General features: G+C 52.2%; 1 protein-coding gene across 1 annotated transcript; it reads right to left on the bottom strand.

Annotated features, from left to right (window-relative positions):
• Positions 1-849: 849 nt before the first annotated feature.
• LOC311229409 (tripartite motif-containing protein 16-like) lies at positions 850-14,228 on the bottom strand (the record flags this gene model as incomplete). The annotated part of the gene is made up of 3 exons (XM_084315493.1): positions 850-2,538; positions 13,272-13,761; positions 13,795-14,228. The coding sequence occupies 3 exons, from the start codon at positions 14,226-14,228 to the stop codon at positions 850-852; spliced, it is 2,613 nt and encodes an 870-aa protein (XP_084171619.1).
• Between the last annotated feature and the right edge of the window lie 1,777 nt (positions 14,229-16,005).

Genomic DNA, 16,005 nt, shown 5'->3' with positions numbered 1-16,005 from the left:
GTTAATAAAAAAAAACATTTGAAGCAATAACTTCTTTGAGCGAGGTACATCGATATTTTGTAAAAATATAAAAAAGAGAATATGAAAATATTTAGTTTTTCAGTGTAACATAAGTAACCTTCAAACTGACTATAGGGCTTAAACCACTACACCTTGTATTCAACATCCTTATATTTAATGGTTATCGTGTGCAGTATCACAATTAATAAAACGATACACATTCGCCAGGCCAATATACAGATTACAAAACATACATTCAAAACTAAAAATCTCTAGAAAATCTAGTAAATGTACAAACCAATGAGCTTCTAGATAGACACTAGAAAGATATGCAGCCAGTATGAGCTTCTAGAGATACAGTAGGATCTATCAAATATCAAATATCCACACGGGTCCTTCTGGGTTTAGATGTCCACGTTTATTTAGTAAGAATAAAAGAACAAAAGACAAAATGCACAATATTCAATGAATGGTGATTCTTCCTAAGCGAAGAGACCGACCCAAATCCCACAGTAATGACCAAAATAACCAAAGGTGATCAAATACAAATACAATTGTTGCATATTGTTGTCCAACCTACCCAGAGTATGAAAATAAAGAGTTTGACTTCCCCACATGCAAAGGAACAGAGGTATTGAAGATGGGAATCAAATACGTGAATATGCAAATATCCAATCAAACAAACTTTACCCCGGTAGGCTATAAACTGTGTCCCTCAGAACAATGATAGAGTGACTGAGTGAATATTAGTTTATAACTCCTAATGACCTCATCTTTCACAACTCAGCATCTTCAAGATCAATTTAAATCCAAAACCCTGAGTAGAGGAGCTGTGAATGTCACTGATCTCTACTTCAGCTCACAAAACTCAGCCTCACCAAAGTCTAACCTAAGTCCAGGATAGAGAGGCTGAGTAAATGTGGTGTTGACTCTGTGCAGGAGGGTCATGGTGTCAGAGACGCTGTAGAAGGACAGAGTACCTGCCCTGTGATCCAGGTACACTCCTATTCTGGAGGACAGGGGGCCCGGTACTGTTATGTACTTGTTATTGTGTCTGAAGTAGTAATCATCTGGAGTGCAAATTAAAGCCCAGGATTTGGAATTGAATCCAAATCCAGTGTCCACCCCGTCGGTGAGTATTCTACTAATGTCTTTGTAGGAGGCTGCTACATAAACCTCTCCATCTCCTTCACCTCGACTCCACTCCACCTCCCAGTTACAGCGTCCAGTCAGACCTTCTCTACCCAGAACCTGATAACACCATCCAATAAATCTTTCTGGATGATCAGGATATAAGTTATCAATACACACAAATGTTGCTTTTCTGTTCCCCTCAGACAAAGACAGTTCTCTGCATGCTGTGTTTGGGTCCAGTGTGATCTGAGAGGAATATTGTAAGAAGTCAGCTCTGGCATTGTGCTCTGGTGGCAGTAAAACATTAACTGCATTCACTGTTGTTGAGATTCTGGGCCACTGCTCTTCCAGAATGTCCTCTAGTTTCTCTCTCAGCTCAGACACGACCTCAGTCACATCTGCAAAGTACAGGAGAGGAAGGACACTGATGCTGGGTAAGTCTGTAGACTCACTGGGACTGGAGAGGGGGGGGTGACTCTGTAGAAAGTGGATGTGGTCCTCTGTCTGTGAGAGCTGCTCCAGCTCAGTGTCTCTCCTCCTCAGGTCCGCTATCTCCTGCTCCAGTCTCTTCTGCAGTTCTTCAGCCTGAGTCACTGTGGTCCTCTGTTGGGCTCTGATGACCTTCTTCAGCTCAGAGCGCCTCGTCTCCAAGGAGCGTATCAGCTCAGTAAACATTCTCTCACTGTCCTCCACTGCTTTATCAGCAGAGCGATTGAGAGAATCAACAGCCTGTTGGGCCTCTTTGAGTCGCTTCTCTCTCTCCTGGACTCTCTGGTGGACTTTCTGCTGACTCATGCCAAGCTCTTTCTGTCTCTCCGTCCTTTCTGCTGCAGCTGAGACTGTATCATGGCCTTTATGTTCATCCATGGAACACAAATAACAGATGCACTGCTGATCAGTACGACAGAAAACATCCAGAATCCTGTCATGACGAGAGCAGGTGTTCTCCTGAAGCCGTGTGGAGGCTTTGACCAGCTTGTGTTTCTTTAACGGAGCTACAGTATGATGAGGCTGGAGGTGAGTTTCACAGAAAGAGGTCAGACATACCAGGCAGGACTCGAGGGCTTTCTGCTTTCTCCCAGTGCAGAAATCACAGGCCACATCTCCAGGTCCAGCATAACAGTGATCAGGAGGAACAGCTTGGAGTCCTGTCTTCATTAGTTGTTCTATCAGTTCAGCCAGCATATTGCTTTTCTTCAGAACAGGCCTCGGAGTAAAAGTCTCCCTGCACTGGGGACATGTGTAGATCCCCCTCTGATCATCGTGATCCCAGCAGTCTGTAATACAGCCCATACAGTAGCTGTGTCCACAGGGAATAGTTACCGGAGCCTTCAGTACATCCTGACAGATACAACAGCAGCACAGGTCCCGGTCCAGATCAACTCCTTGCTGCGCCATTTTATTCTACAAAGACAAAGACAAGAGTGAACTCTGATCATGTGGGTGGGAGGTGCTTCCTGGTTATATAGTGAACTCTGATCGTGTGGGTGGGAGGTGCTTCCTGGTTATATAGTGAACTCTGATCGTGTGGGTGGGAGGTGCTTCCTGGTTATATAGTGAACTCTGATCGTGTGGGTGGCGTATATACTTTCCGTAGCCGCATTTCTGGCAGACGCTCTCTGATTGGCCGACGCCTGTTTCTACACTGGGTAAGTTTAGGCACTCTTCGAAGTTGGTTAAGGTTAGAGTTTGTCTTAGAGCGTGACAGCACGTTCTTTCGACGGTTAAGCTTAGGCACTCTTTCGAAATTGGTTAAGGTTAGAGTTTGTCTTAGAGCATGGCGATACAACGCCAGGTAGTTTGCAGGCTGTTCAACGCGGAAATGGGCAAAGACACAGCTCGTCACACGATTGGGCAAACATGTCAGTGGCCAATCAGAGAGCGTCAGTCAGTGGCCAATCAGAGAGCGTTCCCCAGAAATGCGGCTACGGAAAGTATAGACGCGTGTGGGTGGGAGGTGCTTCCTGGTTATATAGTGTGTGGGTGGGAGGTGCTTCCTGGTTATATAGTGAACTCTGATCGTGTGGGTGGGAGGTGCTTCCTGGTTATATAGTGAACTCTGATCATGTGGGTGGGAGGTGCTTCCTGGTTATATAGTGAACTCTGATCGTGTGGGTGGGAGGTGCTTCCTGGTTATATAGTGAATGAAGAAACACTCCTAAATGGGGGACCCTGATGTAAACAAGACAAAAGTCTTTCTCTGGTCTGCATCCCCTTAACAATTGTATGTATTGAGCTGTACTGTACTGTACCCATTCTGCAATCTGTTAATAAACTTTTCAATCAATCAATCAATCAATCACTCAGTGTCAGTTTTAGTATTTAATTGACAAGGATGACGACACCCACCCACCACCTCCTAATAGACAGTCTCCTCCCCACCGCATGTATATTTCTCTCCCACCCACCCACCCCCTCCTAATGTACAGTCCCCTCCCCATCATATGTATATACTCTGTCAGGATCTAGGGGTAACAGTACTGTATATTTGAATACCGTTTATGTCACAAATGTATCCGTACTAAATACCTATATGTCCCTATGCCATAAATGTCATGTATGTTGTGTATGTCATAAATGTCTATGAATTGAAAATGGGGGACCCTGATGTAAACAAGACAAACGTCTTTCTCAGGTCTGCATCCCCTTAACAATTGTGTGTATTGAGCCGTACTGTATTGTACCCATTCTGCAATCTGTTAAATACAGTTTTCATTCATTCATTAATTCATTCACCCTGAAACAGACAATACAGCGAAATTGCTGACAAAGTTGTACATACATGCATGTTGTTGTCACTAACATAACGCATATATATAAAGAAATATGGATATAAAGTAAATTATACACACTAACTAACAATAATGTAAACAATCTCACATGAATGAGTTGAACGACGTCTTGACTGGAGGCGGAGGCGGAGTGAAACAGTAACGTTAAAACTAAAATGGCCGCTCGGATTAGACCACTACACTTCCGCGTTACATTGAAATCAAGGAGGAGATTGCGGGGGGGGTCAAATGAATGGATGTGGACGAGAGCCGTGATGGAAGTGGTTGCCGATACGGCTGTGGGGGTGCTAGAGACATGATCGAATAGACGTTTATGCGCCTCGCTCTCCTGAACACGGCGTGACCCATAACTAATCGATCAGAACTAAATCGGCAGAGAAAAAGCCCATTTTAAAGCACATATTCCGCATGAACATGCGCAGAGTGCCCATGGAGTCTGGACGACGCGCGATGACGCTCGAATGAATGTGGACTGTTCTATCATAGGGGGGCGCTTCGGTGGCCAGCCGAACAGGATAATGAAAAGATTATCCCACTAAATGGCCAGACGCGTCTTATGGCGACATCTACAATTACCTCATTGAGTCTCCAGGTAGACTAATGTTTATATAATTTAAGTGCAGCGGTCTGTAGCCACTTACATGACCATCGAAGCTCCCCCCTCTGATGGAACAGTCCACATTCATTCGAGCGTCGTCCAGACGTTAATTACATATCGAACCGATAGGAGCTTATCTTATCTAATCTTACGTGGTGGTACCACGTGTGCCACTACCCGATCAAACACCCACGTAAGATTAGATCAAATAAGCTCCTATCGGTTCGATATTATGTAATTAACGTTAGCTTAGCATGTAGCTACCACGACCACAACACCAGAGCGAGTTAGCCGAACGTTAGCCACCAGCCACTTTTTCCTCCGTGATGGTATAAAACTTGCGATTTGGATTTCTGTTTTTGTCATTAGTACAACGTGTAACACAGCAGCTCTTTGGCATTGTGAAGGACTGAAGAAAATTCCGCTTGATAGTCTTTAATTTGACGCTTTAACGATCCGTTTCTGCACTAAATGAACACAATGTACGAGGCAGGGCAGTTACCCCCCACGCTGCAGTTGCCTAGCAACAACAGGCAGGAAGTTGACTTCGAGAATACAGTACGGCTCAATACATACAATTGTTAAGGGGATGCAGACCTGAGAAAGACGTTTGTCTTGTTTCCATCAGGGTCCCCCATTTTCAATTCATCGTAACATATGACATACAGATAGACAACTGGGTTAATCTAAATGTTACATTGTACAGTAAGTGGGGAGTGTAAACAAGTTGACCGCTGGCTGTGTTGTGAAATGTGAATAAACCGTGAAGTCACGCGAAATAACGTTATACGCGACGCTATACAAACCAATTACATAATCCTATCCAACATGAGTGTAAACAAGTTGACCGCTGGCTGTGTTGTGAAATGTGAATAAACCGTGAAGTCACGCGAAATAACGTTATACGCGACGCTATACAAACCAATTACATAATCCTATCCAACATGTGTAAAGGCACACACAACATATTCCAGTTAACGGTATATTTTTTTAATGATTCGTTATGGCGTAATCAATACTTCCATGCGTATAAATTGCGTTCAGCCTCTCTCTCTGGAGTTAACGGAGTTTCGACTCCTGGCTAGAGGAGCTTGTCTCGGCTCATGCGGGGGGCCAATCAGAGAGGGGCTTCGCTCAACCAATCAGAGAGGGGTCTGCAGAAATGGGAGGGGTCTGCAAAAATGGAGTTCAACCAATCAGAGAGGGGTCTGCAGAAATGCGGCTACGAATTGTAGAGACGCCCGCAATCTCCTCCCTGATTTCAGAATCCCGGAAGTGTTACGGTGGTCTATGCTGAATAGGAGCACGGCATATCTGGTCAGATAGTAGTGAGACGCTGCCCTCTAGTGGCCGGCGATAAACTCTTCAGTGAACTCTGAACACGTGTCGGGTGGGAGGTGCTTCCTGGTTGTAGAGTGAACTCTGATCGTGTGGGTCATAGATATCTATATATATAGAACATTATAGATATCTATGGTGTGGGTGGCGTTATTTTTTTCCGTAGCCGAATTTTGCGGATACGCTCTCTGATTGGCCACTTCATGTGACATGTGCGCCCAATCGTGTGACGCCTGTTTCTATCACTGGTTAAGCTTAGGCACACTTTCGAAAGTCTTTATCTGGTCTGCATCCCCTTAACAATTGTATGTATAATTGAGCTGTACTGTACTGTACCCATTCTGCAATCTGTTAATAAAGTTTTCATTCATTCATTCATTCATTCAAAGTTGCTTAAGGTTAGAGTTTGTCTTAGAGCAGGGCGATAGAACACCAGCCCTGATTCCAAACTCTAACCTTAACCAACTTCAAAAGAGTCGCCTAAGCTTAACCAGTGACAAACTAGGCGTTAGGTAGTTTGCAGGCTGTTAGACCCGGAAATGGGCAAAGACACAGCTCATCACGCGATTGGGCGCACATGTCAGTGGCCAATCAGAGAGCGTCTCCGCAAAATGCGGCTACGGAAAAAAATAATGTGTGTGGGTGGGAGGTGCTTCCTGGCAGTGTTGCAGTGCTGGTATCACTCGGTATCACTCGGTGATACCTCACTCACTGAGGCTGAAGTACGCGCAATCGCTTTTTACATGGCATTATCCAACCGGACTCCCGGAGAAGCATGCAGCTGCAGAGCCGCAGAGCCAGCGGCGCTCTCTGGGCCGCGCGCTGACGGCCGCGCTGTGAGGCAATAGTATCCAGCTGCAGGACGAGAGCAGCCACTGCACCACTGCTTCCTGGTTGTAGCTGTTTACTGCAGAGTGGTGTGATTTTTTTCCGTAGCCTATGTTTGCGAAGACGCTCTCTGATTGGCTAGCCGCGTACAGCGAAGACCCTCTCTGATTTGGTTTAGCGCCGAAGGGTATCTTCCGCATATTCAACAACAATTGATATGTTGTTCCCTAACCCTAACCTGGCTGCGTGAATACTTTCCCCAAAGTGGTTGTCTTTCCGCGTTCGGTTTGCGCGCCCTGATTGGCCACTGACGCTTCTCTCGCTACCGCCGTGCACAATATACTAAAACTAACTGGGTGTAGCAGGGTGGATTATCCCTGCTTCGTGGGAACTGTGGGGTGCGGTCAATAGGTAGCGAGACACAGTAGCACCCTGGCCAGCTGCACCTCCGTCTTTGGGGTCCGGAGCGTCAACTGGAGGCTGGTAGTGGGGGTGAATGAGGCCCAGGGTTTACAAACCTGGTCCGGTACTCTGGTCTTCCTCCCTCTCTCTGGAGTAGTCCGCAGTACTCCCCAACACACCCTCACCCTCCACAGTTGCCCCTTTTTCCCTCCCACACCTACTGACCGGATGGTAGAGAAATAACTGGGTTCCCCCCGCAAGCAGTACCCTCCCTTAGTGAGACGACCAGAACCCTTACAATGGAAAAGGTAGAATAGCAAGGGGTTACGATTACATATATTACCCGTAGCAAAGGGTTAGGGTTAGGGTTAGAAATAATGAAAGACACACACAGTGCTCCCGCTCTGGATGACTGTATTGTAACTCAGCCTGGTTACAACAAAGCTACGGCTGGTGATTACTGCACCATGGGTATCCATACAATAATTACTGGCATGAATTATTAGCATAAGTCAATTACAGTATCACACACAGGCACCAAGTGCTCTCAGGTACCCAGACTAAACGCTGCCCACGTCTGGGCGGACCACAGTATTCACCTTCTTTAAGGAATTACACTCTTACTGTCCCCGGTTGAGAATATGGGGAAGGAAGGGGGAAGCATAGGGAAGAGAATAAAGGGATTCACAGAACGGGAATTATTTAGGAAATACACGCCTTATCACGCTCAAAGAAAAGGAATAAAATAAAAGAGTGAGCCCACAAAATACCTTGCAAAAGTCCTATGCTAATACCGGTATATATTGTCTGGGGTACCCCTATTGAACTGTGGTTAACAACGTTAACTTCGCCCGCGGGCAGCACCACACTGTATACTGTATATGGAGTCGGGAGCATCAATGCTCGTTTGTACTCATCCGAAATGGCCGCCTCGTCACTCCACTGTTGTCCGGGAGGCAAGATGGCGTCGAACACTCGCGCCACAGGGGCTAGCAGGCGGAGCTATAGCAGAGAGGCAGTGCTGGCTGAGCTGGTGCTGGGCGAACTCTGCTGGTGGTAAAGAACTCCCCGTGTCCTGCAGGCAGCCTGAAGCAGGTGTGCTGCTGCTCTCCGGTGCGGACAGCTGTTGACGCCCGGGCAGACTGCTTGGATGTCCCGTACGTCTCTGGCACGCAGACTATACCGTCACTGTAACTAGGTATAACACGAGCAATGCTACTGTGATCCTTAGCCGCACGCTACTTATACCGCTCACTGTAACTAGGTATAACTCGACTCTTAGTGCCCGACTCTGCACTTAATGTTCATAATATCATAACACTGGTACTGCTAGGATATCGTCTCCACTAGCCAGTACTTCCTATCACCCGTCTCTGTTCCACGGGGCACTCCGGCATAAACGTCAGCAACGGGGCTGTCTAGAGCTCCCCCGTTAGACGTGACTTCTCGTGGTCAAGTTCACTGCCGAGAGGAGAGCGACTTCCGCTGCACTTCTCCCTTTATCATCTCTCAGCTCTCTCCGCCACTCTCTGCCTGCTACTGCCCCCTGCTGGTCCCGCCTGCCAGTCACAAGGGGGACGCACTGTAAAATATGAATCAATACTGTCATTTATGATCTGTATTCACATGCTCTTTGGACGGGGCGTTTGTGTCATTGTTCGTGTGAATCAATGACACTAGTTAGAATGTCTTTGTGTACAAAAAGGGATATAAACACAGTCAGCAGTTCTGAATAATATACCATATTTTCCAGACTGCTACATTTCCCCCCACTTTGAACTTGCTAAGTCCTCTGCAAGTTAACAACAAAACAACAAAAACAAACGCATGCATGAAAACGGTCCTGAGACCAACAGTTTCACACATCGGTTGACAATTACACATTATGCCAACAGTTTTACACACTCCCTCAGGAGTTGGACACACTGTTCCGCGAACACGCTCTTGAGCACGTAGTCCTGGCGATACCGAGCGGGTAGCCGACCTCTGGTGCTCCTCTGGGGCCGAGCGGCCTCCACTCTGGGGGGTTCCACCTCCCCCGCCTCCGATTCCGTGTCGGATTCCTCAGTGTCTGTCGGCGGGTCCTGGACCACGGCCTCACCCTCCGGGGCCATCGATGGACCGCCCGCGGCCTCCTCTTCGACTCCGTCTCCGCCGCCTTCCCCCTCCTCTCCTGAAGGGGTCGACTCCACCTCTGACTCGGCGCTTACGGCCTCCTCAGGGGCGTCCCGCAGGGGACCGGGGTGGTTACACGCCCTAGGATGCGGTTCCCGCCGGTGCCCGAAAGCACCTCCGATGTCTGATTCGGACGAGCTCCGCGGTGCCACCGGGATCTGTCGAGGGGCCCTCCCCCGCACTTCCGGGTCAGAAGCCGGGAAGGGACAGGTCTTGAGCTGGTCTCGATGCACGGTCCTTTCTGGACCCCCTGCTTCGGGCCTGACCGTGAACACGGGCGTCCCTTCGTGGCTCTGCTTAACCACCACATATGACGTAGGCTCCCACTTGTCTTGTATCTTATTACGGCCCCGGATTCGGTGGTCGCGTATCAGGACCCGGTCTCCGGCCCGCAGGAGTGCACCTCTGCTCTTCCTGTCGTAAATTCTCTTGCGTCGATGGGATGCCTGCTTCGCCGTGGCCTCAGCGGCCTCCGCGGCGGCCTTTAGTCGCTCGTGGTGACTCTGCACCCACTCATCTAGGTCTGCCGCCCCCTCCTCAATGACGTCTCTGCCCCCTAGGACATCTCGGGGCATCCTAGCGTCCCTCCCGAAGAGCAGGTAGAAGGGAGAGTATCCAGTGGAGGAGTGTTCGTGGCAATTGTATGTAAGTACCAACTCGGGTAGGTGCTCCTTCCAGTCCCGCTTCTTCTCTGCGGGCAGACTACGCAGCATGTCGTGCATGGTCCGATTGAATCTCTCGCACTGCCCATTCCCCTGGGGATGGTAGGGCGTGGTGCGGCTCTTTGAAATCCCATACAGTCGGCAGAGCTCCTTGATGACGCTCGACTCGAAATTTCGCCCTTGATCGGCATGGAGTCGGGCAGGGCAACCGTAGTACACGAACCAGTACTTGATGATGGCAGCGGCGGTGGTCTTCGCAGTCTGGTCTTTGGTCGGTACGGCAATAGTGAATCTGGTGAACATATCGGTCAGCACCAGTACGTTCTCATAGCCACCCACCGACCTCTCCAACACGGTGAAGTCCATGGCCAGGACCTCCATGGGTGCCGTCACGTTAGTGCAGGTCATCTGTGCCTGGGCTTTAGGGAACACGTCGCGGGCTAATGCACATCGCTTGCATTGCTTCACCCATTGCTTCACCTCTTCTGCCATTCCGATCCAGTAGTAACCTCGCCTCATCAGGACCACCGTCCCTTGTCCCCCGTAGTGTCCCGCATCTTCGTGCTGGGTCTCGTAGATCCTCCTTCGCAGGGCTGTGGGCACCACCAGCTGGAGAACCTCCTCTCCATCCCGGGGATCGCTTACGCGCCGAAACAGCACTTGCTGATGCAGACGGAATCGTTCCCACTGCCCGTATAACTTGCGGAGTTTCGGGTCTCCTTCCTTCAGCTGTACTTTAGTGGGGGGGACCCCCTGTGCCACCGCCCGCCACACCGGCCCCAACTCGGGATCGTCCGCCTGGAGCTGTCGCATTTCCGCCCAGTCATATCCGCTGTTCCCCTTCTGTGCCGCTATCCATCGTGCGCCGACACTCGAGACCTCCCGCGTCTCTGTCGGTCTCCCAGGGCACAGCAGGGCCCGCACTTCCTCCGCTGGGACCATGACGTAGCCCTCGCGGGCGACTGGGGCGGGGACGGACAATGGAACGGCCCGTTCCTGGAGACCCTGACGGGTGTGGGTGCCAGCCGCGGCTATCATTAGGAAGTCTTTCTCAGTGTCTTCCACTTCAGGTTCTGATCGCATCGGCATGCGAGACAGAGCGTCTGCGTTCTGGTTGAGTCGACCAGGTTTGTAGTGCACCACGAAGTCATACTCCGCGAGCTGAGCGTTCCACCGCTGCTCCACTGCTCCCAGGTTGGCCGTGCCGAGGTGTCTCAACGGGTTGTGGTCGGTGATCACGGTGAACTGGGCGTACATCAGGAGGTCTCTGAACTTCTCGGTGACCGCCCACTTCAGGGCGAGGAGTTCCAGCTTGAACGCACTATAATTTTGGTCATTCCTTTCGGACCCACGCAGGCCTCGGCTCGCAAAGGCGATGACTCGCTCCACGCCCTCCTGTTCCTGACTGAGTACCGCTCCCAGTCCCAAGTAACTCCCGTCGGTGGTCACTATGAAGGGGAGCTGGAGGTCGGGGTAGGCCAGCACCGGGGGTGTCAAGAGGCACTGCCGCAGATGATCGAAGGCCGTCTGACACTGCGGCGTCCACTTGAAGGCCTCGGGCCGGCCCTTGGCGAACCCCTTTTTTTCTTTCCCCATCAGGGCGTGCAGTGGCTGGGCCACCTGGGCGAAGTGGGGCACGAACCGCCGATAATAGGACAGGAACCCGATCACCTGCCTCACTTCCTTCGCTGAGCGTGGCGCCGGCCAGTCCTCCAACGCCTTCACTTTGTCGGTGTCGACCTGTATGCCGGCCGCGGAGACGACGTGTCCCAGGAACTTGACTTCGGTCTTCAGAAGGAAGCACTTCCGGGGCTTGAGTTTGAGTCCATGCTCCCGAAGCCGTCCAAACACCAGGTCCAGCTTCTGACAGTGGCTCTCGAAGTCGCTGGCAAACACCAAGACGTCGTCTAGGTAGACGAGTAGGACGTCGAAGGCCAGGTCCCCCAGCACGGCGGTCATCAACCGCTGGAACGTCGCTGGGGCGTTACACAGTCCGAAGGGCATACGAGTCCACTGGTAGAGGCCGAAGGGCGTCGTGACAGCCGTCTTCTCTTGGTCTTCCTCTTTCACCGCCACCTGGAAGTAGCCGGCGGTGAGATCGAGCGAGGAGAAGATCTTGGCCTGCCCCAAGGCGTCTAGGGACTCCTCGATACGAGGTAGGGGGTAGGCATCCCGGTGTGTCACGTTATTTAGGCGGCGGTAATCGCAGCAGAACCGCACGGAGCCGTCTTTCTTTATGACGATCACGGCTGGTGACGCCCACGGACTGCAGCTCTCTACCAGGACACCCAGGTCCACCAGATCTTGCACGTGTCTCTTTACTTCTTGGAACACGTGGGGCGGTATTCGGCGGTGCCGTTGCTTGACCGGGTGTGCGTCACCAGTGGGAACGTAGTGTGTGACCGTGGTTGTGTAACCATAGTCCCCGTCGTCAACGGAGAACACCGCCTTGTGTTTCTCCAATACTTGATTCAGCCGACTCACTTGGGCCGGTGTGAGATCCTGCAGGTTCGCCTGTACGTCCACGGCGAGCCCGCGGGTCTTCCCGTCCGGCTCCGCCTCTGGCGGGCGGTCCCGAGTCTGAATCGCCGTCACTCGGACGCCTCCTTCCACTTCCTCCACGGTTACTCTCTCCTTAGGCCGTACCTGACGGGGGCAGTGGATCTCTGCCAACCTGGCCCGGGGTCGGAGCACCATCTCGACGTTGGTCGGGTTCAACACCCGCACAGGCACTCTCCCCTGTCGGGCGTATGCCACCACGTTCGCCACCAATAGTCCGGGAGGCAGGTTGGCCCTCGGCGTGTGCTCTATCATCACGGGACGCCGCATCCCCGCTGTCGTCTCACAACGGCCTGGGACGACCACTTCGCTGTGCGGGGGAATGACCACTGGTTCCCTGCCGGCCACTTTGACGTACCCCATCCTTCCCGGGGCGATACACTCTCGGGCTTCCTGGGCCATGGCGGCGACCACACGGCGGATGGCGACGCTCCCCGCGTCGACACGTCTTCGGCTCGCCGGCCGCATCCCCTTGATCCCCTTGAACAGGCCATCTACCCCGCCGAGCACGTTCATGCCCAGAAGTCCCGGGATAGCGTCTCCTGTGGCCACTCGGCCTGGATCGTCTTTTAGTATGAATATGCATTTCCCCGGAAATGTCATATCCAGGCACTTCACTTCGGCGTAGAGACACCCCACCACTGGGATCTCCAACCCGTTGGCGGCGAAGAGAGTGATCCAGTTGGAGGGGGTCAACCGCGACCGCGGGAAGTGTCTGCGGAAGTGGCTTTCGGTCATGGTGGTGACTTCGGCGCCGGTGTCGAAGAGGCAGCAGGTCTCGACCCCGTCAATCTGGACGTCTAAGGTGAGACATTCCCCCATGTCTTGCGTCTTAGTGCCCCCTGCGGCCGAGTCGGCGACTCCGGTTACGACGCCGTTGACTGCCCTTCGGGATCCGGGTCGGTCCCCTGACGAGCCCGGAACTTCGGGGGTGGGGGCAGGGGCTGGGTGGGGCTCGCTGGCGTGGCGGGGGCACTCCCTGCTGATGTGGCCCGGCTGATTGCAGGCATAGCAAATCAACCTGCCCTCTTCGTCCCGGCGGGGCAGTTCCCGCTTAGCGGCGGGCGCGTCGTCTCTGCGTCGCCGTCCGGGGCCGCCTCTCTGGGTCGCGTCCCGCGTCTGTTGGACGGCCTGGAAGAGTTGCTCCTGACGTGCGTCCAGCCGCTCTTGCCCTGCGAAAAGCCGCTTAAAAGCTCCCTGTATTGCGTCTCCGCTCATCGGGGCCTCTCGTCCTTCTGCGGCTGCGGCGTGGACCAGGGCCTGGGCGCCACCCCTATTGGGGGGCAGGACCATCTCCTCCTCCGACCAGTCTATCGCCGCCATCATCAATCCGAGAAACGTCTGCTCTCCGTTCTCTTTTATGGACTTCTTCATCTCCCGTCGCAGCATCCCATCCTTCAGGCCTACCACAAACTGCTCCTGCAGCCGGGCGGCAGGATCCGCGACTCGTTGGGGTTCCCGGCCCTGTATGCGACGCATCTGTTCCTGTAGATCATACGCAAACTCCCTCACGGTCTCGCCATCTCCTTGTCGGCGGTCGAGGAACTCTCTCAGGCGTTCACTGACCGAGGTCTTGTCTCCGTACGTCTCCTGCAGCACCCGGAACACGGCGTCCGGCTCCGGGGCGGTCCCTTCTAGCACGAAGCGCACTGTCCGTTTAGCCGCGCCCTTTAGATGCTGCTGTACGAACTCCGCCTGTTCGTCACCGGGCACTCTGCTGCTCCGAAAATGCACCTTCATGTCTCGGATCCAGTCGTCCACCAGCGGCTCTCCTCTCTCTTTCCCCCCTCCAAATTCGCTGCACTTCCGCTCTCGTTGGACGTACACCACTGGGAGGGGCGCTGGAGGAAGCTGTTGGATCATGGCTTGGGCCAAGGCACGCGACTCTCGGTGTCTGGCCTGCTCCAGTTGTTCGTGTTGGTGGTCTAGGGCTTCCGCCTGGTCTTGGAGTTGACCCTTTAGGAACTCCACTTCGGCGGTCAAGGTCTGCACCGTCTCGGCTCCCCCCTCTTCCTCTTTGAGCGGGGGCGGCGAGTCACCTCCTTGCGTCACCCGGGACGGCCCGGCTTTGGCATCGGGCTTCGGGTTGTCGTTGTCCGACATCTCAGGTCTCTGGGTCGTCACTTACAAGGGAGTGGAGTAGGATGTTGATCCTGTTCGTGACGCCAAATGTAGCAGGGTGGATTATCCCTGCTTCGTGGGAACTGTGGGGTGCGGTCAATAGGTAGCGAGACACAGTAGCACCCTGGCCAGCTGCACCTCCGTCTTTGGGGTCCGGAGCGTCAACTGGAGGCTGGTAGTGGGGGTGAATGAGGCCCAGGGTTTACAAACCTACTCCTCCCTCTCTCTGGAGTAGTCCGCAGTACTCCCCAACACACCCTCACCCTCCACAGTTGCCCCTTTTTCCCTCCCACACCTACTGACCGGATGGTAGAGAAATAACTGGGTTCCCCCCGCAAGCAGTACCCTCCCTTAGTGAGACGACCAGAACCCTTACAATGGAAAAGGTAGAATAGCAAGGGGTTACGATTACATATATTACCCGTAGCAAAGGGTTAGGGTTAGGGTTAGAAATAATGAAAGACACACACAGTGCTCCCGCTCTGGATGACTGTATTGTAACTCAGCCTGGTTACAACAAAGCTACGGCTGGTGATTACTGCACCATGGGTATCCATACAATAATTACTGGCATGAATTATTAGCATAAGTCAATTACAGTATCACACACAGGCACCAAGTGCTCTCAGGTACCCAGACTAAACGCTGCCCACGTCTGGGCGGACCACAGTATTCACCTTCTTTAAGGAATTACACTCTTACTGTCCCCGGTTGAGAATATGGGGAAGGAAGGGGGAAGCATAGGGAAGAGAATAAAGGGATTCACAGAACGGGAATTATTTAGGAAATACACGCCTTATCACGCTCAAAGAAAAGGAATAAAATAAAAGAGTGAGCCCACAAAATACCTTGCAAAAGTCCTATGCTAATACCGGTATATATTGTCTGGGGTACCCCTATTGAACTGTGGTTAACAACGTTAACTTCGCCCGCGGGCAGCACCACACTGTATACTGTATATGGAGTCGGGAGCATCAATGCTCGTTTGTACTCATCCGAAATGGCCGCCTCGTCACTCCACTGTTGTCCGGGAGGCAAGATGGCGTCGAACACTCGCGCCACAGGGGCTAGCAGGCGGAGCTATAGCAGAGAGGCAGTGCTGGCTGAGCTGGTGCTGGGCGAACTCTGCTGGTGGTAAAGAACTCCCCGTGTCCTGCAGGCAGCCTGAAGCAGGTGTGCTGCTGCTCTCCGGTGCGGACAGCTGTTGACGCCCGGGCAGACTGCTTGGATGTCCCGTACGTCTCTGGCACGCAGACTATACCGTCACTGTAACTAGGTATAACACGAGCAATGCTACTGTGATCCTTAGCCGCACGCTACTTATACCGCTCACTGTAACTAGGTATAACTCGACTCTTAGTGCCCGACTCTGCACTTAATGTTCATAATATCATAA

This window comes from Notolepis coatsorum (genome assembly GCF_963971535.1).
Source record: "Notolepis coatsorum genome assembly, chromosome: 6".
NCBI classification, from domain to species: Eukaryota; Metazoa; Chordata; class Actinopteri; order Aulopiformes; family Paralepididae; genus Notolepis; species Notolepis coatsorum.
This window is presented reverse-complemented; position numbering and strand designations above follow the sequence as displayed.